The 23,529-nt window shown below is 48.4% G+C and overlaps 1 protein-coding gene across 17 annotated transcripts in view; it reads right to left on the bottom strand.

Moving 5' to 3' along the window:
- The window catches only part of COMMD7 (COMM domain containing 7), a 95,073-nt gene extending 75,165 nt beyond the window's left edge, over window positions 1-19,908 (bottom strand). For 3 of the 17 annotated variants that reach the window (XM_063633828.1, XM_063633826.1, XM_055266782.2), the window contains exons 1-3: window positions 19,604-19,831; window positions 6,338-6,391; window positions 6,140-6,242 (exon numbers count right to left, since the gene is read on the bottom strand). In XM_063633828.1, coding sequence (XP_063489898.1) covers window positions 6,140-6,242; window positions 6,338-6,391; window positions 19,604-19,687 — 241 coding nt within the window. In that variant the 5' untranslated portion in view covers window positions 19,688-19,831. Of the gene's footprint in view, window positions 1-6,139; window positions 6,243-6,337; window positions 6,392-19,603 lie in introns of all 17 variants that reach the window. The other 14 variants (XR_010119415.1, XM_055266779.2, XM_055266780.2 and 11 more) reach the window with 13 other exon arrangements.
- Between the last annotated feature and the right edge of the window lie 3,621 nt (window positions 19,909-23,529).

Raw genomic sequence — 23,529 nt, 5'->3', positions numbered from 1 at the left:
GATCGAGCCATTGCACTCCAGCCTGGAAGACAAGAGTGAAACTCTGTCTCAGAAAAAGAAAAAGAAAGAAAAATATAGACTAGGCTGGGCATGGTGGTTCATGCCTGTAATCCCAGCATTTTGGGAGGCCAAGGCAGACAGATCGCTTGAGCCCAAGAATCAAGACCAGCCAGGGCAACATGGTAAAACGTCGTCTCTACAAAAAATACAAAAATTAGCCAGGTATGTTGGTGCACCGTAGTCCCCAGCTACTCAGGAGGCTAAAGCAGAAGAATCACTTAAGCCCTGGAGGTGGAGGTTGCAGTGAGCTATGATGATCAGTCTGGGTGAGACCTTGTCCCAAAATAAATAAATAAATAAAAAGAAGGAAAATATAGACTCAACGTCCCTTGGGAGGGTCACAGCATCTCCTAAATTCTATTCAATTCGCTCTGCATGTACTGAGCACCTGCTTTATGCCATTACCTTGCTTCTAACCATGGCTTAGGAAAGAACAAGACTCACCCCCGAGTTTGAGGAACTATCTATTAGAGCCATGAGACAGATACATCAGATACAAACAAAACAGCAGGAACAATAGAAACCTGTAAATTAGTACTGACCAAAATGATAGTTACAGATAAAAAACATATCTCAGATGCTAGAAGGGGAGGTCACTGTGAATTCAAGTGATTTGGGAAGGCTTTCTGAGGCAGCACAGGGCTGGAGCTCAAGGCTGAAGGCAATCTACCAGGACACAGTGGGGGGCCAGGTGCGGTGGCTCATGCCTGTAATCCCAGCACTTTCAGACTCTAAGGCAGGAGGATCGCTTGGGCCCAGGATCGCTGGAGACCAGCCTGGGCAACATAGGAAGATCCTGACTCTATTTATTTTTAAAATAATAGGCCGGGCACAGTGGCTCACATCTATAATCTCAGGACTTTGGGAGGTCAAGGCAGGCGGATCACCTGAGGTCAGGAGTTCGAGACCAGCCAGGCCAACATGGTGAAACCCCATCTCTACTAAAAGTACAAAAAATTGCTGAGCAGGGCGGCTCATGCCTATAATCCCAGCACTTTGGGAGGCTGAGGTGGGCGGATCACTTGGGGTCAAAAGTTCAAGACCAGCCTGGCCAACATGGCGAAACTCCATCTCTACTAAAAATAAAAAATTAGCCGGGCGCAGTGACTCATGCTTGTAATCCCAGCACTTTGGGAGGCCGAGGCGGGCGGATCATGAGGTCAGGAGATCGAGACCACGGTGAAACCCCGTCTCTACTAAAAATACAAAAAAAAATTAGCCGGGCGTGGTGGCGGGCGCCTGTAGTCCCAGCTACTCGGAGAGGCTGAGGCAGGAGAATGGCGTGAACCCGGGAGGCGGAGCTTGCAGTGAGCCAAGATTGCGCCACTGCACTCCAGCCTGGGTGACAAAGCGAGACTCCGTCTCCAAAAAAAAAAAAAAAAAAAAAATTAGCTGGGCACAGTGGCTCACGCCTGTAATCCCAGCACTTTGGGAGGTCAAGGCAGGCAGATCACCTGAGGTCAGGAGTTCGAGACCAGCCTGACCAACATGGAGAAACATCATCTCTACTAAAAATACAAAAAATAAAAAACAATTAGGCAGGCATGGTGGTGGGCGCCTGTAATGCCAGCTACTCGGGAGGCTAAGGCAGGAGAATTGCTTGAACCCGGGAGACGGAGGTTTGCAGTGAGCCGAAATCATGCCACTGCACTCCAGCCTGGGAGACAGAGCAAGACGTTGTCTCAAAAAAAAAAAAAAAAAAAAAAAAAAAAAAATTAGCTGAGTGTAGTGGCATGCATCTGTATTCCCAGCTATTTGGGAGGCTGAGGCAGGAGAATCGCTTGAACCCAGGAGATGGAGGTTGCAGTGAGCCGAGATCACGTCACTGCACTCCAGCCTGGGCAACGGAGTGAGAATCCATCTCAAAAAAAAAAAAAAAAAAGAAAAGAAATAATAAATAATAAAAATAAAAATACAACTACAAAAAATTAGCCAGGTGTGGTGGTGCATGCCTGTAGTTCCAGCTACTCGGGAGGCTGAGGAAGGAGAATTGCTTGAACCTTGTCGACGGAGTTTGCAGTGAGCCGAGATCTTGCCACTGTACTCCAGCCTGGGTGACAAGAGCAAAACTCTGTCTCGAAAAAAAAAAAAGGATACAGTGTGGTGGGGTGAGGAAGACAGGGAAGACTGGGGGCAGGGACACTAGACAGAGGTCTCCTGAAAATTAGTGCCCATAACAGGTGTTTGGTAGACAGGTCTCAGCCCTCAGATAAACCCATTTCCAAAGATGAAGGCCAGAGAATGAGAATAATGACTTATGGTTCTGGCCGGGTGTGATGGCTCATGCCTGTAATCCCAGCACTGTGGGAGGCGTGGCCGGCAGATCACCTGAGGTCAGGAGTTCAAGACCAGCCTGGCCAACATGGTGAAACTTGGTCTCTACTAGAAATACAAAAATTAGCCAGGCATGGTGGTGGGCGCCTGTAATCCCAGCTACTCAGAAGGCTGAGTCAGAAGAATCACTTGAACCCGGGAAGTGGAGGTTGCAGTGAGCCGAGATCGCGCCACTGCACTCCAGCCTGACTGACAGAGTGAGACTCAGAAAAAAAAAAAAAAAGACTTGGCCGGGTGCAGTGGCTCACACCTGTAATCTGAGCACTTTGGGAGGCTGAGGAAGGTGGATCATGAGGTCAAGAGATTGAGACCATCCTGGCTAACACGGTGAAACCCCATCTCTACTAAAAAATATAAAAAATTAGCTGGGCGTGGTTGTGGGCACCTGTAGTCCCAGCTACTCAGGAGGCTGAGGCAGAATGGTGTGAACCTGGTAGGCAGAGCTTGCAGTGAGCTGAGATCACGCCGCTGCACAGACAGGGCAAGACTGTGACTGCGTGACAGAGCGAGACTCCATCTCAAAAATAAATAAATAATAATAATAATAAAGACTTGCGGTTCTGCACTTTAGGCACCATGTTGGTCAGGCTGGTCTCAAAATACTCATATTTGTGAGTAAGAAGTGGTTGTAAGGATGTTCACTGTGGCATTGTTTGTAAGGGTGAGATATGGGAACAACAGAAATATCCAACAACAGGATATAGATTAACTAAAAGGAGATATATTCAGTCTATGGGATATTATGTCCATCTAAAGAATGAAGGTGATATGGAAAGAGCTCCATGATATACCAGGTATGACGAAAAAATGTGAGTTCCAGGACACTTTTTACGGTTTGCTACCATTTATGAAAAACAAAGCTACATGAATATGTTCATTAGTGTACATAAAAATATAAAATGCCATAGTCCAAAATTATATTGTGATTATCCCTAGGGACAAAAGTAGGAGGAGAGTAAAAGAGGATTTTTACTTTTGACTCTCTATAGCACTATACCGCCTTTTTTTTTTTTTGAGACGGAGTCTCACTCTGTCGCCCAGGCTGGAGTGCAGTGGCGCGATCTCAGCTCACTGCAAGCTCTGCCTCCCGAGATCACGCCGTTCTCCTGCCTCAGCCTCCTGAGTAGCTGGGACTACAGGCGCCCACCACCACGCCCAGCTAATTTTTTGTATTTTTAGTAGAGACGGGGTTTCACCGTGTTAGCCAAGATGGTCTTGATCTCCTGACCTCGTGATCTGCCCGTCTTGGCTTCCCAAAGTGCTGGGATTACAGGCGTGAGCCACCACACCTGGCCGCTCTGTACTGTTTTTGAAAGTTTAAAATGAAAATTTATTCCTGCTGGTGCAATGGCTCACACCTGTACTCCTAACACTTTGGGAGGCTGAGGAGGGCAGATCGCTTGAGCTCAGGAATTTGAAACCAGCCTGGCCAGCATGGCAAAACCCCATCTCTACAAATAATAATAATAATACAAAAAATAGCCAGGCGGTGGTGCATGCCTGTAGTCCCAGCTACTCCAGAGGCTGATGTGGGAGGATCACTTAAGCCCAGGAGGCGGAGGTTGCAGTAAGCTGAGATCATGCCACTGCACTCCAGTGTGAGCAACAGAGCAAAAGCCTGTCTCAAAAAAAAAAAAAAAATGTATTCCTATATAAAAAGACTTTGGTTGGCCAGGCGCGGTGGCTCACACTTGTAATCCCAGCACTTTGGGAGGCCGAGGCGGGCCGATCACGAGGTCAGGAGATTGAGACCATGGTGAAACCCTGTCTCTACTAAAAATACAAAAAATTAGCCGGGCGTGGTGGCGGGCGCCTGTAGTCCCAGCTACTCGGAGAGGCTGAGGCAGGAGAATGGCGTGAACCTGGGAGGCAGAAGTTGCAGTGAGCCGAGATTGCGCCACTGCACTCCAGCCTGGGCGACAGAGCGAGACTCCATCTCAAAAAAAAAAAAAAAAAAAAAGACTTTGGCTGAGTACAGTGGCTCATGTCTGTAATCCAGCACTTTGGGGAGCCGAGGCGGGTGGATCATGAGGTCAGGAGTTCAAGACCAGCCTGGCCAACATAGTGAAACCCCATCTCTACTAAAAATACAAAAATTATCCAGGCATGGTGGCGCTTGCCTGTGCCTGTAATCCCAGCTACTCAGGAGGCTGAGGCAGGAGAATCGCTTGAACCTGGGAGGCGGAGGTTGCAATGAGCCAAGATTCCGCACTGCACTCCAGCCTAGGCGACAGAGCGAGACTCTGTTTCAAAAAAACAAACAACAGACTTCAAGGCCAGACACAGGGACTCACTCCTGTAATCCTAACACTTTGGGAGGCTGAGGTGGGTGGATCACCTAAGGTCAGGAGTTTGAGACCAGTCTGTCCAACATGGTGAAACCCTGTCTCTACTAAAAATACAAAAAATTAGCTGGGTGTGGTGGCGGGCACCTGTAATCCCAGCTACTTGGGAGGCTGAGGCAGGAGAATCACTTGAACCCAGGAAGCGGAGGTTGCGGTGAGCCAAGACAACGCCATTGCACTCCAGCCTGGGCAAAAAGATTGAAACTCCGTCTCAAAAGCAAAACAAAACAAAAAAACCCTCAAATTCTTATCAAGTCATGACAGCAAAGAAGGCAAGAATCACAAAAACACGAGGCTCAGAAAATTTCACAGTTGAAAATCTCTGGAATGTTCTAGTTCAAGCCCCCAGAACCTCAGGAGCACAGTACAGGGCAAAGGAAAGAACTTTTACTAAGATATAGGAAGGTGCTGAACAGAAGCAAACAAATTAAACCCCCAACTTCTAATACACTTGAACTGAAGCTGGGCATGGTGGCTTATACCTACAATCCCAGCACTTTGGGACGCCAAGGCAAGAGGACAGATGAAGCTAGGAGTTTGAGACTAGCCTGGGTAACATAGAGAGACTCTATTTCTACACACAAAAAACATTAGCCGGGCAGGGTGGTGCACACCTGTGGTCCCAGCTACTTGGGGAGTTGAGGCAGGAGGATCACTTGAGCCTAGGAGTTTGAGGCTGAAATGAGCTATGACTGTACCACTGTATTCCAGCTTGGGCAACAGGGCAAGACCCTGTCAAAAAAAAAATGCTCCATTTAAAAAAATTATTAGATTCGGGCCGGGCGCAGTGGCTCACGCTTGTAATCCCAGCACTATGGGAGGCCGAGGCGGGCAGATCATGAGGTCAAGGGATCATGACCATCCTGGCCAACACGGTCTCTACTAAAAATAAAAAAATTAGCTGGGCATGGTGGCGCATGCCTGTAATCCCAGCTACTCGGGAGGCTGAGTAGGAGAATCACTTGAACTCGAATGGCAGAGGTTACAGTGAGCCAAGATTGTGCCACTGCACTTCAGCCTGGTGACAGAGAGAGACTCTGTCTCAAAAAGAAAAAAAAAAAGTATTAGATTCAAGGGACGTTGTCAAATTGCTATAAAAGCTTCCAAATGCTTATTCTCAATTTCTGTCCTTATTATAGAGAGGACAAGAGGACATTCTGGGGACATAACTCAAGATGCAGACTGAACTTTTGAGCTGTGCTGCACCACAGCGCACTACTATTCCACTATACTATGTTCACCTGTTACGTGGGCTCCCTCTGGAGACAGAGTCCCACCCACGTCTGGCTCATTACCGAATGCTCTGGCTTGGTCCATGGAGCATGCTTCAGTGATTCCATGGACTAAAGGAATGTTCAAGTTAATGTCTCTGGCCACAGCTGCTAAGAGAGGTTACTCACCATTTGGAACCACAAGGAGGCTTTTCACGATGCTTCTGAGGGAGCCAAGACTCATCTGATTGGTGGTGGCAAATTCAGAGAGCTGAGCCAGAAACCTTTCCACCTGCAGAGAGAGAACAGTGAAAACCCGGGCCTTCACTTTCTAAGCATCTCAGGGACCACGGACCCACTCTCCCTAACACAGAATGTTTTATTTACCTCTTTTGGCTCAGTTAGGAAGTGGAAAAGCACCTCTGTCAGGGCTGAGAACTGCTGTGAAGAAAACAACACAGAACCTCAGTACAATTTCTACTCCTGGGTCAGCCTGCCCCACCCCAGGCAACTGCAGAGCCTTGAGAGGGAAGAACAGTAACAGCCAGGTGCTATGCCTGTTCTGATCATCCTACAGTTACAAATGTTCACAATACCCACGACCAGTGTCAATATACCTGTGTCACTACATCATCTGAAAAACACGTTTATTGGGATACTTAGCAGACATGTATTGAGAGACCGTAAGCATACACACTCAGATGCACACATATATCTCTAGGACACAGACACACACACACACACACACGCACGCACAAAGGGAAAATCGTCAGAAAATTAAAAGCAGTTACCACTTTGTATGATTTTTATTTTCTTCTGTTTTACCTATCCATATTTTCTTTCTTTCTTTTTTTTTTCTTTCCCTGAGACAGGGTCTCTCTGTCGCCCAGGCTGGAATGCAGTGATGCAATCTCGGCTCACTGTAACCTCTGCCTCCTGGGCTCAAGCAATCCTCCCACCTCAGCCTCCAGAGTAGCTGGGACTACAGGCACATGCCACCATACCCGGCTAATTTTTTTTTTTAATGTAGAGACAGGGTCTCACTTTGTTGCCCAGGATGGTCTCAAACTCCTGGGCTCAAGTGATCTACCCACGTTAGCCTCCCAAAGTGCTGGAATTACAGGCATAAGCCATGCACCTGGCCTCATATTTTCTTGGGTTCCCCCCACCCATAAATATCTCATTACTTGTGTAAGATAACAATAAATTGTAATACTTTATTATGCACCTAGAACAGACGCTTACAGTTTTGTGTGTCTTAATCTTTTCTCTTTACTGGTAATGTGTTGTTAGGAACTGAATGTTTGTGTCTCCCCAAAATTCATATATTGAAGCCCTAACTTCCGTTGTGACAATATTAGAAGACAGGGCCTGTTAGATGATAAAGGTTAAATGAGGTCATAAGAGTGAGACCGTAGCCCCATAGGGCTGGGGGCCCTTATTTTATTTTATTTTTTTAGATGGAGTCTCACTCTGTTGCCCAGGCTGGAGTGCAGTGGTGTGATGTTGGCTCACTGCAACCTCCACCTCCCAAGTTCAAGCAATTCTCCTGCCTCAGCCTCCCGAGCAGCTGGGATTACAGGTGCTCCACCACACCTGGATAATTTTTGTATTTTTAGTAGAGACGGGTTTCACCATATTGGCCAGGCTGGTCTCGAACTCTTCACCTCAAGTGATCCATCTGCCTTGGCCTCCCAAAGTGCTGGGATTATAAGTATGACCCACCGCACCCAGCCTAGGGCTGGGGCCCTTATAAGAAGAGGAAGAGGCCAGGTGCAGTGGCTCACGCCTGTAATCCCAGCATTTTGGGAGGCCAAGATGGGAGGATTGCTTGAGGCTGTGAGTTTGAAATCTGCCTGGGCAACATAGCAAGACCCCATCTCTTAAAAAAAAAAAAAAAAAAAAGGAAGGAGGGAGTCATCTACCAGCCAGGAATCACACTGGCTAGCACTTGATCTTGTACTTCCGAGCAAGCAGAACTGTTAGAAATAAATGTCTGGGCTGGGCATAGTGGCTCACGCCTGTAATCCCAGCACTTTGGGAGGCTGAAGTGAGCAGATCACGAGGTCAGGAGTTTGAGACCAGCCTGGCCAGCATAGTGAAACCCCGTCTCTACTAAAACAAAAAACAAAAAAAATTAGCCAGGCGTGGTGACGTGTACTTGTAATCCCAGCTACTCGGGAGGCTGTGGCAGGAGACTCACTTGAACCCAGGAGGCAGGGGTTGCAGTGAGCTGTGATCATGCCACTGCACACCAGCCTGGATGACAGATCGAGACTCTGTCTCAAAAGAAAGGAAGGAAGGAAGGAAGGAAGGAAGGAAGGAAGGAAGGAAAGAAGGAAGGAGGGAAAGAATGAAAGAAATGTCTGCTATTGGAGCCAAACAGTCTATGATATTTTGCCTTAACAAAATACCAGCTGCCCAGGTATTTTGTTATGGCAGCCTGAGCTGACTGAGACACAGATCATTACTTTCTCATGTCCCTCCCTGTGAACAGGGTGTATGGGCTGGACGCGGTGGCTCACGCATGTAATCTCAGCACTTTGAGAGGCCGAGGTTGGCGGATCATTTGAGGTCGGGAGTTCAAGACCAGCCTGGCCAACATGGTGAAACCTCGTCTCTACTAAGAATACAAAAATTAGCCAGGCGTGGTGGTTCGTGCCTGTAATCCTAGCTACTCAGGAGGCTGAGGCAGAAGAATTGCTTGAACCCGGGAGGCGGAGGTTGCAGTGAGCGGAGATCGTGCCACTGCACTCCAGCCTGGGTGACAGAGCGAGACTCCGTTTCAAAAAACAACAACAACAACAAAAAGCCCATTGTGTATGGCATAGTGGGGAAAACCAGGATGCCAGGGTTTAAAAGACCCAGTTCAATCAGTGTTCTCCGTTGACTACTCTTGTGAATTTGGTCAAGCCATTTAGCATCTGTGTCCCAGTCCCCACAAGGAAAACAAAGGTAAGAATACACAGCTTCCAATACTAACAGAAACACATGCAGAGCCTCTAGCACAGAGCGAAGCTGGATGCTAAACAAATGGTAGGTACAGTTAGAGCCATAAGTAGAGTCACTATACCATTTGATCCACCTTCTAGAAGCAATATATAAAAAAAGAAAAAGATTATAGGCAGATACTTCAGCTTAAAACCCCCAAAGTTGTATGTGTAGTATGTTAAATGCACCTATCCCTTCTGCTACGACACATTAAACTCTACACATCTGTCAGGCCTCTGTATTGTTTTATTCAAAAATGTATTCTATTTTAAAAGAAAATGAAACTGGGTGTGGTGGCTCGTGCCTGTAATCCCAGCACTCTGGGAGGCCAAGGTGAGAGGATTGCTTGAGGCCAGCAGTTCGAGACCAGCTTGGGCAATCTGCATAAAAAAATTTAAAAATTAGGCAGGCAAGGTGGCATGCTCCTGTAGTCCTAGCTACTCAGGAGGCTGAGGCAGGAGGATTGCTTCAGCCCAGGCATTCCAAGCTGCAGTGAGTTATGATCACACCACTGAACTCCAGCCTGCGTGACAGAACAAGATCCTAGCTCAAAAAATAAAAATAAATTAGTCAGGCGTTGTGGTATGCACCTGTAGTTCTAGCTACTCTGGAGGCTGAGGTGGAAGGATTGCTTGAGCCCAGGAGCTTGAGGCTGCAGCAAACTATGATTGCGCCACTGCAATCCAGCCTGAGCGACAATGCAAGAATGTCTTACTGATCCCTCATCCCTATCTCTCTCTTCCCAAGCCCTCCTTATCCTCCAAAGCCCTGCCAAGAAACCATGACACTCCCAACAAGAAAGGGACCTACCCAGATTCTCAACTTGTGAGGCTCCCTGGGGCCACCTAGAATTTTCAACTCTGATAAGGAACACAAACATGTCTTAGAAGAGAAGCTTCCTTATATGGCATTGCAGCTTCAAAGCAACTTAAATATTGTAAGTGCACAGTAAGTATTTGCTGAATAAATCTTTCCTAAACACTCCCCCCATGCTTTGCCTTTGCAATTGCATAGGTGCCTCCCTCTGGAATGCTCACCCACCCATGGCTATCTATGCATGCATCTCAAAATCTTAAGGATTCTCCCCAGTAAACTTAGGAAGAGATGCACAAGGTCATTCCAGACTAGAGAAATGCAAATCAGTAAAACCAGAAGATACTATTTTTCACTTATCAGATCTGCAAACCCAAAAGTTTGACTAGGACACCAGTGCTGGTGAAAGTACAAGGAAGCAGACAGGTTCCTGCATGACTGATGATAGGATACACTGGGGTGACCTTTCTAGAGGGCAATTTCACAATGTGCATCTAACTTGTATTTTTTTTGAGGCAGAATCTGGCTCTGTCGCCCAGACTGGAGTGCAGTGGCGCAATCACGACTCACTGGAGCCTACAACCTCTTGGGTTCAAAGCAATCCTCCCACCTCAGTCTCCTGAGTAGCTGAGATTACAGGCACACACCACCACATCCACACTGGGCCAATTTTTTTATATTTTGTAGAGACAGGGTCTCACAATGTTGCCCCAGCTCATCTGGAACTCCTGGGCTCAAGCAATCCTCCTGCCTCACCCTCCCTAAGAACTGGGATTATAGGTATGACCGACCACAGCCAACCGGCATCAAATTTTTAAATGATTATACCCCTTGACCTAGTAATTCCATTCCGTGAAGTATATCCTTTAGGTATGTTCCAAAAAGTAATTATTTTGGCAAGTCACAGTGGCTCATGCCTGTAATGCCAGCACTTTGGGAGGCTGAGGCAGGAGGACCGCTTGAGCCCAGGAGACAAGCATTATGTTCAGACAGCATAGTGAGAGTCCATCTCTACAAATCATAATAATACATTTAAACTTAAAAAGAAAAAAGGGGCCTGGCGCGGTGGCTCAAGCCTGTAATCCCAGCACTTTGGGAAGCCGAGACGGGCGGATCATGAGGTCATGAGATCTAGACCACCCTGGCTAAAACGGTGAAACCCTGTCTCAAAACCCTCTACTAAAAATATAAAAAAATTAGCCAGTCTTGGTAGGGGGTGCCTGTAGTCCCAGCTACTCGGGAGGCTGAGGCAGGAGAATGGCGTGAACCCGGGAGGTGGAGCTTGCAGTGAGCCGAGATCGTGCCACTGCACTCCAGCCTGGGCGACAGAGTGAGACTTCATCTCAAAAAAAAAGAATGCAGTAGATCTGTTCGTATTGAAGGGAGAAAATAGTCAGGATACATTGTTCAGTTTAAAAAACAACAACAAAAAAACAGGCCAGGCGCGGTGGCTCACGCCTGTAATCCCAGCACTTTGGGAGGTTGAGGTTGGGGGATAACCAGAGGTCAGGAGTTTGAGACCAGCCTGGCCAACTTGGTGAAACCCCGTCTCTACTAAAAATTCAAAAATGGTCTGGCGTGGTGACTCACGCCTGTAATCCCAGCACTTTGGGAGGTTGAGGTGGGGGGATAACCAGAGGTCAGGAGTTTGAGACCAGCCTGGCCAACTTGGCGAAACCCCGTCTCTACTAAAAATTCAAAAATGGCCTGGCGTGGTGGCTCACGCCTGTAATCCCAGCACTTTGGGAGGCCAAGGCGGGCAGATCACCTGTGGTCAGGAGTTTGAGACCAGCCTAGCTAACATGGTGAAACCCCGTTTCGACTAAAGAAACAAAAAATTAGCCGAGTGTGGTGGCACACACCTATAATCCCAGCTACTTGGGAGGCTGAGGCAGGAGAACTGCTTGAACCTGGGAGATGGAGGTTGCAGTGAGCTGAGACTGCACCATTGCACTCCAACCTGGGCGACAGGGCAAGACTCCATCTCAAAAATAAATAAATAAATAAATAAATAAATAAATATTAGCCAGGCGTGGTGGTGTGTGTCTATAATCCCAGCTACTCAGGAGGCTGAGGCAGGAGAATCGCTTGAACTTGGGAGGCAGAGGTTGCAGTGAGCTGAGATCGCACCATGGTACTCCAGCCTGGGAGACGAGTGGAACTCCTCTCAAAAAAAAAAAAAAAAAAAAAAAAAATGCTGAGCGCGGTGGCTGGCTCACACCTGTAATCCCAATACTTTGGGACGCCGAGGCACGCAGAGCACAAGGTCAGGAAATGGAGACCACCACCCTGGCTACGGTGAAACCCCATCTCTACTAAAAATACAAAAAAAAAAAAAAAAAAAATTAGCCAAGCGTGGTAGGGGGCGCCTATAGTCCCAGCTACAGGGGAGGCTGAGGCAGGGGAAGGGCGTGAACCCGGGAGTTCAGAGCTTATGGTGAGCCCAGATCGAGCCAATGCACTCCAGCCTGGGCAACAGAGCGAGACTCTGCCTCAAAAAAAAAAAAAAAAAAAAAAAAAAGTGCCGTGCCTCACGCTTGTAATCCCAGCACTTTGGGAATCCAAGGCGGGTGGAGGACAAGGTCAGGAGTTCAAGACCAGCTTGGCCAAGATGATGAAACCTCGTTTCTACTAAAAATACAAAAATTAGCCGGGCATGGTGGCACGTGCCTGTAATCCCAGCTACTCGGGAGGCTGAGGCAGAGAATTGCTTGAACCTGGGAGACAGAGGTTGCAGTGAGCCGAGATCGTGCCATTCCACTCCAGCCTGGGCAACAGAGCAAGACTCCGTCTCAAAAAAAAAAAAAAAAAAGATTAGCCAGGCATGGTGGCACATGCCTATAGTTCCAGCTACTAGAAAGGCCGAGGTAGGAGGATCACTTGAGCCTGGGAGGTCGAGGCTGCACTCCAGCCTAAGTGACAGAATGAGACCCTGTCTCAAATTTTAAAAAAGGAAAGAAAGAAAAGAAAATGAGTCAACTCTGGGTTTTGTGGCTCACACCTATAATCCCAGCACTTCGGGAGGCTGAGGTGGGAGGATCCCTTAAGGCCAGGAGGCCCAGACCAACCTAGGCAACATACAGCGACCGTGTTGCTATAAAAAAATTAAAAAATAAAAAATTAGCCTGGTGTGGTGGCACATGCCTGTGGTTCCAGCTACTCAAGAGGCTGAGGCAGGAGGACTCCTTGAGCCCAGGAGTTCAAGACTGCAGTGAGCCATTATTGTAACACTGCTCTCCAGCCTTGGCAACAGAGTGAGATCCTGTCTTAAAAAAAAAAAAAAAAGAAAAGAAAATGAGTCAAGTGCTGATCTCAAAGGAAGTGGTTTGTATTTTCTACGAATACCAAGCTGGAGGTAATTTTACAGATCATACAATCCAGTATCTTAAAAAAAAAGAAAAAAACTTTGTTAGTAGCAGAATCTTTTTTTATTCTCCAAATAGATATCTTCCAGAGAACACTGATACATTAACAAGTAAAAGCTAAGCTACCTCCATAAGCTTTGAAGCCAAACACGTGATCCTAAATTCCTGACTCCATCACTTCCTGGCTGCCCGACATTATTTATTTATTTTCTTGAGACAGGGTCTCATTTTCTCACCCACGCTGGAGTGCAATGCCATGGTCATAGCTCACTGCAGCCTCAAACTTCTGGGCTTAAGGGATTCTCCTGCCTCAGCCACTTAAGTCTCTAGAACTACAGGCACATACCACCACTCTCAGCTAATTTTTAAAACCGTTGGCCAGGCGCAGTGGCTCATACCTGTAATCCCGGCACTTTGGGAGGCCGAGGTGGGCGGGTTATGAGGTCAGGAGTTCGAGACCAGCCTAGCCAACATGGTGAAACCTCATCGCTACTAAAAATACAAACATGAGCCGGGCATGGTGGTGCACGCCTGTAGTCCCAGCTACTTGGGAGGCTGAGGCAGGAGATCACTTGAACCTGAGAGGCGGAGGTTGCAGTAAGCCAAGATCATGCCATTGGACTACAGCCTGGGCAATATTGAGACTATCTCAAAGAAAAAAAAAATGTTTTCGTAGAGATGGGGTCTTGCTGTGTTGCCCAGGCTAGTCTTGAACTCCTGGCCTCAAGTGATCTCCCTACCTCTGCCTCCCAAAGTGCTTGATCACAGGCATGAGCCACCTTGCCTGGCTTTCTGCATGATTTTATTTATTTATTTGAAACAGGGTCTAGTCTGTTCTCTGGGCTGGAGTACAGTGGCATGATCATAGCTAACTGCAGCCTCCAATTTCTGACTCAAGTGATTCTCCCACTTAAGCCTCTGGAGTAGCTGGGACTACAGGTGTGTGCCACCATGCCTGGCTAATTTTTTATCTTATTGTAGAGACGGAGTCTTGCTACATTGCCTAGGCTGGTCTTGAACTCCTGTCTACATGACTTTAAACAGGTCAATTTATTTCTCTGAACCATCTTTCCTAACTGTAAAATGGGAATAATAATAGTGCCTTCCTTTTAGAGTTGTTATGCATACATTTAAAATGGTGCCTGGCCACATGGTGCATGCTCAATATATTAATATCATATAATAGCTATGTTCATTTAACTGCTCTGTGATTCAGTTTCTTTGTCTGTAAAATGCGAATAATAATAAGTGGCTGGATGCAGTGGTTCATGCCTGTAATTCCATCACTTTGGGAGGCCAAGATGGATTACCAGAGACCATGAGTTCAAGACAAGCCTAGACAACATAGGGAGACCCTGTCTCAATTTAAAATAATAACAGCAACTACCTATAAAAGTGATTGCAAGGACTCAATGAGTTAACATACATAAGCTGGGCACGGTGGCTCACGCTTGTAATCCCAGCACTTTGGGAGGCTGAGGTGGGCAGATCACGAGGTCAGGAGATAGAGACCATCCTCACTAATGCGGTGAAACCCCATCTCTACTAAAAATACAAAAAATTAGCCGGGTGTAGTGGCGGGTGCTTGTAGTCCCAGCTACTCAGGAGGCTGAGGCAGGAGAATGGCGTGAACCCGGGAGGTGGAGCTTGCAGTGAGCCGAGACTGCACCACTGCACTCCAGCCTGGGTGACAGAGCAAGACTCCTTCTCAAAAAACAAACAAACAAACAAACAAAAAAACATAAAAGCACTTAGATCCCTATTGTCCAGTGGCCACTTGCCACATAAGCACTTGAAAAGGGCTAATCTGGCCAGGGGTAGTGGCTCACTCCTGTAATCCCAGCACTTTGGGGGGCCAAGGTGGGTGGATCACTTGAGGTCAGAAGTTCGAGACTACCCTGACCAACATGGCGAAATCCCATCTCTACTAAAAATACAAGAAAAAATTAGCCGGGCATGGTGGTGCACGCCTGTAATCTCAGCTACTTGAGTGGCTGCAGCATGAGAATCACTTGAACCCTGTAGGCAGAGGTTTCAGTGAGCCGAGATCACATCCCTGCACTCTAGCCTGGGCAACAAAGCGAGACTGTCTTTAAAAAGAAAAGGGCTGGCCGGATGCGGTGGCTCACGCCTGTAATCCCAACACTTTGGGAGGCCGACGTGGGCAGATCATGAAGTCAGGAGATCGAGACCATCCTGGCTAACACGGTGAAACCCCATCTCTACTAAAAATATAAAAAATCAGCCGGGCATGGCTGCAGGCACCTGTAGTCCCAGCTACTCCGGAGGCTGAGGCAGGAAAGTGGCATGAACCCGGGAGGCGGAGCTTGAGTGAGCGGAGATCACCCCACTGCACTCCAGCCTGGGCGACAGGGCCAGACTCCATCTCAAAAAAAAAAAAAAAAGAAAAGGGCTAATCTACTTTAAGATGTGCTGTAAGTGTAAAACACCAGATTTAGAAAACTTTGTACCAAAAAGTAAAATGTCATTGATATTTGTATATGGGTTAGATATTGAAAAATATTTTGATATTGTAGATTTAAGCATGGCATTTTGATCAATGATGAACTATATATAAAATGATGGTCCAAGGCCAGGCGCGGTGGCTCACGCTTGTAATCCCAGCACTTTGGGAGGCCGAGGCGGGCGGATCACGAGGTCAGGAGATCGAGACCACGGTGAAACCCCGTCTCTACTAAAAATACAAAAAAATTAGCTGGGCGTAGTGGCGGGCGCCTGTAGTCCCAGCTACTAGGAGAGGCTGAGGCAGGAGAATGGCGTGAACCAGGGAGGCGGAGCTTGCAGTGAGCCGAGATTGAGCCACTGCACTCCAGCCTGGGCAACAAAGCGAGACTCCATCTCAAAAAAAAAAAAAAAATGATGGTCCCATAACATTATAATGGAAGTGAAATATTATCCCTGTTACCTAGTGATTGTCACAGAAATCCACACCCAGCCACGTTTGTGTTTTAAGCTATGTGTTACTACAAAAGTGCCAAAAAGTTTAACAAAACCAGCCTGGGCAACATGGCAAAACTCTGTCTCTACAAAAAATACAAAAATTAGCCAGGTGTGGTGGCACGTGCCTATAGTCCCAGCTATTTGGGAGGCTGAGGTGGGAGGATTGCTTGAGCCCAGGAGATCGAGGCTACAGTGAGCAATGGGTGACAGAGTGAGACCCTGCCTCAAAAAAAAAAAAAAAAAAAAAAAAAAAAGGTAAGCATTCATAAAGTAAAAAGTTACAGTTGGCCAGGTGCACAGCTCAGGCCTGTAATCCCAGCACTTTGGGAGGTCGAGGCAGGCAGATCACTTGAGGTCAGGAGTTCGTGACCAGCCTGGCCAACATGGTGAAACCATCTCTACTAAAAATACAAAAATTAGCCAGGCATGGTGGTGCACGCCTGTAGTCCCAGCTACTTGGGAGTCTGAGGCAAAAGAATCACTTGAGCCCAGGAGGTGAAGGTTGCAGTGAGCCAAGATCACGCCACTGCACTCCAGCCTGGGTGACAGAGGAAGACTACGTCTAAAACAAACAAACAAACAAACAAACAAAAAACTGACAGTAGGCTAAGGTCAACTTATCAAAAACAGAAAAAAAAAAATTGTTTTTTAGAGATGGGGGTCTCACTATGCTGCCCAGGCTGGAGTGCAATGGCTATTCACAGGTGGAATCATCGTGCACTACTACAGCCTTGGAATCCTGGGCTCAAGTGATCCTCCTGTCTCAGCCTCCCAAGTAGCTGGGACTACTGTGGTAGCTGTGCCACCATACCCAACTAGAAAGTTTTCTGGCCGGGCGTGGTGGCTCACGCTTGTAATCCCAGCACTTTGGGAGGCCATGGCGGGCGGATCACGAGGTCAGGAGATCGAGACCACGGTGAAACCCCGTCTCTACTAAAAAAAATACAAAAAATTAGCCGGGCATGGTGGCGGGCACCTGTAGTCCCAGCTACTCGGCGAGGCTGAGGCAGGAGAATGGCGTGAACCCGGGAGGCGGAGCTTGCAGTGAGCCGGGATCGCGCCACTGCACTCCAGCCTGGATGACAGAGCAAGACTCCGTCTCATAAAAAAAAAAAAAAAAAAAAAAAAGTTTTGTTTTTTTTTTGAGACGAAGTCTCGCTCTATTGCCCAGGCTGGAATGCAGTGGTGCAATCGCGGCTCACTGCAACTTCCACCTCTCAGGTTCAAGCGATTCCTGCCTCAGCCTCCAGAGTAGCTGGGACTATAAGTGCCCACCACCACATCCAGCTAATTTTTGTATTTTTAGTAGAGACGGGGTTTCACCATACTGGCCAGGCTGGTGTCAAACTCCTGACCTTGTGATCCACCTGCCTCAGGCTCCCAAAGTGCTAGGATTACAGGTGTGAGCCATGGTGCCTGGCCTAGAAAGTATTTTTCATAAATTTAGTGTAACTTAAGTACACAGGGTTTATAAAGTCTACAATACTGTACAGTAATGTCCTAGGCCTTCACACTCACTCATTGCCTCACCCAGAGCAACTTCCAATCCTGCAAGTGTCGTTCATAGTAAGTACCCTATAGGGGTGTGTTATTTTTTTTATCTCTTTTTTTTTTTTTTTTTTTGAGTTGGAGTCTCACTCTGTCTAGACTAGAGTGCAGTGGCATGATCTCGACTCACTGCAACCTCCGCCTCCCAGGTTCAAACAATTCTCCTGCCTCAGCCTCCCGAGTAGCTGCGACTACAGGGGTGTGCCACCACACCCAGCAAATTTTTGTATTTTTAGTAGAGACGGGGTTTCATCATGTTGGCCAGGATCGTCTTGATCTCCTGACCTTGTGATCTGCCCACCTTGGCCTCCCAAAGTCCTAGGGTAGGTGTGAGCCACCGTGCCTGGCCTATTTTTTATCTTTTATACTGTATTTGTACTGTACCTTTTCTATTTAGATTTGTCTAAACACACAAATATTTACCATTATGTTGCAGTTGCCTATGGTATTCAGTACAGTCACAAGCTGTATAGGTTTGTACCCTAGGAGCAATGGGCTATACCATATATCCTAGTGTGTAGTAGGTTTGTGTAAATAAACTTCAGGATGCTTGCATAAGATGAACTGAGGGCTGGGCACAGTGGCTCATGCCTGTAATCCCAACACTCTGGGAGGCTGGGGCCGGCAGATCACCTGAGGTCAAGTATTCAAGACCAGCCTGGCCAACATGGTCAAACCCCATCTCTACTAAAAATACAAAAATTAGCTGGGCATGGTAGCGTGTGCCTGTAGTCCCAGTTACTCGGGAGGCTGAGACAGAGAACTGGTTGCACCTGGGAGGCGGAGGTTGCAGTGACCCGAGATCGCACCACTGCACTCCAGCCTGGGTGACAGAATGAGACTATGTCTCAAAAAAAAAAAAAAAAAAGAATTTCCATTTCTATTTAATTTTTAAATATGGCTACTACAAAATGCAAAGTTAGAAATGTGGCTTGCAAATTTTTCTATTGCATAGCTCAAACTTAGAACCTCCCTGTTGTTACAAGTTCTAAGTTTGGTTTTTATCTGGAAAGCAGCACTACTGTGTGGAAAGTTGTGGGGGGTATGGAGATGAAAGAGAGGGGCGCTACCTCCTGGAAAGTGACAACCTAGTGGGGGAAATAGATGTATCTTCCCAGTGGGGGTGAGAAGTGTCATTCTCACCTATTTCAGCAGCCTTGGTGGTATGAAAAGGCATCCCAACCAGCACAGAAGCAGGATGCCTCCAAGGCTGCCTTAGTTGGCACCTGCAGCCTGAAGGGGGAGAAAAGGGCTTTGCTAGCTCCCTTACCATCAAGGATGAGGACCCTCACTGTACACAGTGTATAAGGTTTCTTTCCATGTGAATCCCAGTGACTCTCCTTAACTGGGTGGAGGTGGAAGGTGTCATCAGCCTTGTCCCAGATCGAGCCCCTCAGGCCCACAGAGCCCCAGTGGGGCCTGGCTATTACTGACACTCATGTCACACTGAGATGTAAGACGGCAGCCCAGGCCGCGCTTCCCCGGGCCCCCTCGGATTCTCGGGCCCTCCCACTCCCCTCAGGCTTCCTCGGCCTCCCTGCCAAACATCTATCTCCCTTTGGACCCCACTGCTCCCCAAAACTCCCCACGCCCTTGGTCTGTTCCTTCAGTTCCCCAAACTCCTTCAGCCTCATCTAGACTCCCCTCCATCCTTCTTTTAGGACCCCAAAAGCTCTCTTCGGCCCCAGGACCCCGCAGAGGTCCCGTAGTCCCATCTCTGAGACCCCACAAAGCCTTTCGGACCCCTCAGCTGGCCCTTAGGCCTCCGGAGATCCCTTGGCTCCCCACACTCTCCTCAGACCCCAGCTCCCCTTAGCCTCGCCCCGAACCGACCTCACACACCCCAAACGCCCACCAGACGCCGCTCTGTCTAGTCTCTCCCAACTCCCGCGCACCCCCCGGACGTCCCCCGCCCCCAGGCCCCGCTCCTGGAATCACCTGGGCCCCGCGCCCCACGCCCTGCCGCCAGGCCCACCTGCGCGCCCAGCTGGTTCAGCTGCTGCATGTCGCCGCCCACGGCCTCGGGCACCGGGTCCTCAGTGCAGTGCAGGCGGCCCATGGCTCGCGCCCCAGCCCCGCAGGTTCCGCCGCCGCCGCCGCCCTGCTCAGCTTCCTCCTCCGCTGCCGCTGCCGCTGCCGCTGCCGCCGGCCTCTCCGCGCATCCACAACCGCACTTTCGCCACGGCCGTTGCAGCGCGCTCCTCCCCCGGCCGCCCTGGGCTGTCCGGAGCCGGGGAGCCCTCGCAGGGCCGCGGACACGCGCGGCCGCCGGGCTCCGGGGAGGGGCGGGGGCGGCGCCGGCACCGGCAGACGCGAGGTTTCCTGCCGGCTCTCCTGCTGAGTGACCTTTGGGTACGGCGCTTGGCCTCTCTGAACCTCAGTTTCACCATCTGAGAAAATGATGGCTGGGGTAGCTCCTTAAATGAGTTAAGCCTCCAGAAATGTTTAACGCAGAGACGGGCACACAAGAGGTCTTCAATCAATGGCTAGCTGCTATTATCATCATCGCTGTTATTATGCACTCCACAGATATTTATGGCACGCCTACTCGATGCCAGACACTGGGGACAGGGAAGGGAACAAAGCAGGCTAGAGTGTCTCTCGGAGAGCTGACATCAGAGTAGAGCACTAGGTCTCAACCTTGGAAGGGCATCAGCATCACCCTAGCATCACCTGGTATTGCCGGGCCCCGCCCCCAGAGGATCTGATTCGAAAGGCCAGGGTGGAGCCTGAGAATTTGCATTTCCAATAAGCACCCAGGGACCACACTTTGAGACCTTCTGGAGTGGAAGAAACTGACTTACCAAAGTTTCCTCAAAACAGTGCGAGGGCTTTGACTGTGCGGGGCAGGGAGGGTGGTGGTCAGGTGGGTGAGGGGAGGTTACTGAGACCGTGATCATCACTGCAGCCCCTCAAACACTCTAACCCCATGCCCTCTCTTCCCAGGGGCTCCTCACAGTTCCCGGGTGAATATTACCCTGATCCCCACTGGAAACATGAGAAAATAGAGACATGCTACCCAGAATCTAGGAACTGAACGCCAAGCCTAAGGGCTTCACCTAGCCCCTAAGTTCAGCCTTGAGGGTAAGGAGATAATGCCGAGAAACCTGGAGCAGGGAAATGTGGGGGGGTTGGCTGGCCTTCCTCACCAGCCCTCCTCCTCTCCTCTACCCTTTCCTGAAAATCCCTTCTGTAAAAGGATAAACAAAATGTCTTCTACCCGGCTGGGCGCGGTGGCTCACGTCTGTAATTCCAGCACTTTGGGAGGCTGAGGCGGGCGGATCACCTGAGGTCAGGAGTTTGAGACCAGCCTCAACATGGAGAAACCCCGTCTCTACTAAAAATACAAAATTAGCCGGCCATAGTGGTGCATGCCTGTAATCTCAGCTACTCGGGAGGCTGAGGCAGGAGAATTCCTTGAACACGGGAGGCGGAGGTTGCGGTGAGCCGAGATCGCGCCATTGCACTCCAGCCTGGGAAACAAGAGCGAAACTCTGTCTCAAAAAAAAAAAAAAAAGTCTTCTACCCAAAGGCCAAGCCTATCCTCTTCAGTCATTACATCATTCATACATTCATTCAACAAATATTGAGTGGCACATGCCTGTGGTCCCAGCTACTCCGAGGCTGAGGCAAGAGGATCACTTGAGATCTTGAGGTCGAGGCTGCAGTGAACCCAGATGGCGCCACTGCACTCCAGCCTGGGCGACAGAGCAAGACCACATCTCCAAAAAAAAAAAAAAGAAGGTCTGCTGTGAGGCAGATACCATGACATGATAGGCGATGGGGATCCCACAGTGACACAACCAGATGAACCAGATGCGGTGCCTGGCCTCTGAGAAGTCAGAATTGACCCAGGGAGGCAGACGCACGTGAGTGTGAAAGTATTAAGGGATGCCAAAAAGTAGGAGGTGCTTTGAGAATGTGTACAGGACACAGTCCGAGTTTGGAGTACTTGGAAGAGAATAAACCTTCGGGTTACAAACAGACAGGGACTGAACTCAGAGGCCCTACTCACCGTGCAAGAATTTTTTTTTTTTTTTTGAGACAGATTCTGGCTCTGTCACCCAGGCTGGAGTGCAGTGGCACAATCTTGGCTCACTGCAATTTCTGCTTCCCGGGTTCTAGTGATTCTCCAGCCTCAGCCTCCCGAATAGCTGGGAATACAGGTGGCCACCACCACACCCAGCTAACTTTTTTTTTTTTTTTTTTTTTTTGAGGCAGAGTCTCGCTGTCGCCCAGGCTGGAGTGCAGTGGCGCAATCTCGGCTCACTGCAGGCTCCGCCCCCCGGGGTTCACGCCATTCTCCTGCCTCAGCCTCCCGAGTAGCTGGGACTACAGGCGCCCGCCATCTCGCCCGGCTAATTTTTTGTATTTTTAGTAGAGACGGGGTTTCACTGTGTTAGCCAGGATGGTCTCGATCTCCTGACCTCGTGATCCACCCGCCTCTGCCTCCCAAAGTGCTGAGATTACAGGCGTGAGCCACCGCGCCCGGCCACCCAGCTAACTTTTGTCTCTTTTTTTTTTAGAAACGGAGTTTTGCTCTTTTTGCCCAGGCTGGAGTGCAATGGTGCAATCTTGGCTCACTGCAACCTCCGCCTCCCAGGTTCAAACGATTCTCCTGTCTCAGCCTCTCAAGTAGCTGGGATTACAGGCATGTGTCACCACCCCGGCTAATTTGTATTTTTAGTGGAGATGGGGTTTCTGCATGTTGGTCAGGCTGGTCTCGAATTCCCCACCTCAGGTGATCCACCTGCCTCCACCTCCCAAAGTGCTGGGATTACAGGCATGAGCTACTGCACCCGGCCCAACTTTTGTCTTTTTACTAAAGATGGGTTTTCACCACATTGGCCAGGCTGGTCTCAAACTCCTGACCTCAAGTGATCCACCCGCGTCAGCCTCCCAGAGTGCTGGCATTACAGGCGTGAGCCACTGCACCTGGCCTGGAATTTTTACTTTTAAATATTTTTAACCTTGTTAAAAAAGAAGATCTGGGCTGGGCGCAGTGACTCATGCCTGTAATCCTAGCACTTTGGGAGGCCGAGGCAGGTGGATCACCTGAGGTCAGGAGTTCAAGACCAGCCTAGCCAACATAGTGAAACCCTGGTTCTACTAAAAATACAAAAATTAGCCAGGCATGGTGGTTCATGCCTGTAATCCCAGCTACTCTGGAGGCTGAGGCAGGAAAATCGCTTGAACGCAGTAGGCAGAGATTGCAGTGAGCCGAAATCTCACCACTGCACTCCAGCCTGAGCAACAGAGCGAGACTCCGTTTCAAAAATAAATAAATAAATTGTTGGGGGGGAAAAAAAAGAAGATCCCCATAAGGGCATTACATTTCTTCATATCTTTAAGTGTTAAATCAACTGCTTAGGTATAAAAAATAAAATGAACCCGTTTTAAGTTTTGTTTTGTTTTTAACATCCTAGAGAAAACCACTGGATTTCTTTCATTTCTGCTTCCACAGTGACTGGTGCTAAGTCACTTGATAAATACTGTATTTGTGGAACGGAATTAGCCCATGTGACAGAAAATACAGAAAAGGAAAGGAATTCACTTGAAACTGCCACCCAATACTATAGGAATATGGTGACTCTTCTTTTCCAGTCTATTTTTTTTTTTTTTTGAGACGGAGTCTCGCTCTGTCACCCAGGCTGGAGTGCAGTGGCTTTATTTTAAGCACTTGAATACCCACCGTGTATAATGATAATAGTACTTTGCATTGTCTACTGATTGTCGCTCATATTACTTTTTCTTTTTTGTGTGTGCTGAAACCCAGGAATGAACCATTATTTCTATTTTAATGTCTACCACAATGTGTTATTGCTGTCGTTTACACATCTGTCTCCTCCAGTTACTAATTATTTTGTCTCAGGCAAATTACTAACCTTTCAGTGCTTCTAT

The sequence above is a fragment of the Symphalangus syndactylus genome, chromosome 24, assembly GCF_028878055.3.
Source record: "Symphalangus syndactylus isolate Jambi chromosome 24, NHGRI_mSymSyn1-v2.1_pri, whole genome shotgun sequence".
NCBI classification, from domain to species: Eukaryota; Metazoa; Chordata; class Mammalia; order Primates; family Hylobatidae; genus Symphalangus; species Symphalangus syndactylus.
This window is presented reverse-complemented; position numbering and strand designations above follow the sequence as displayed.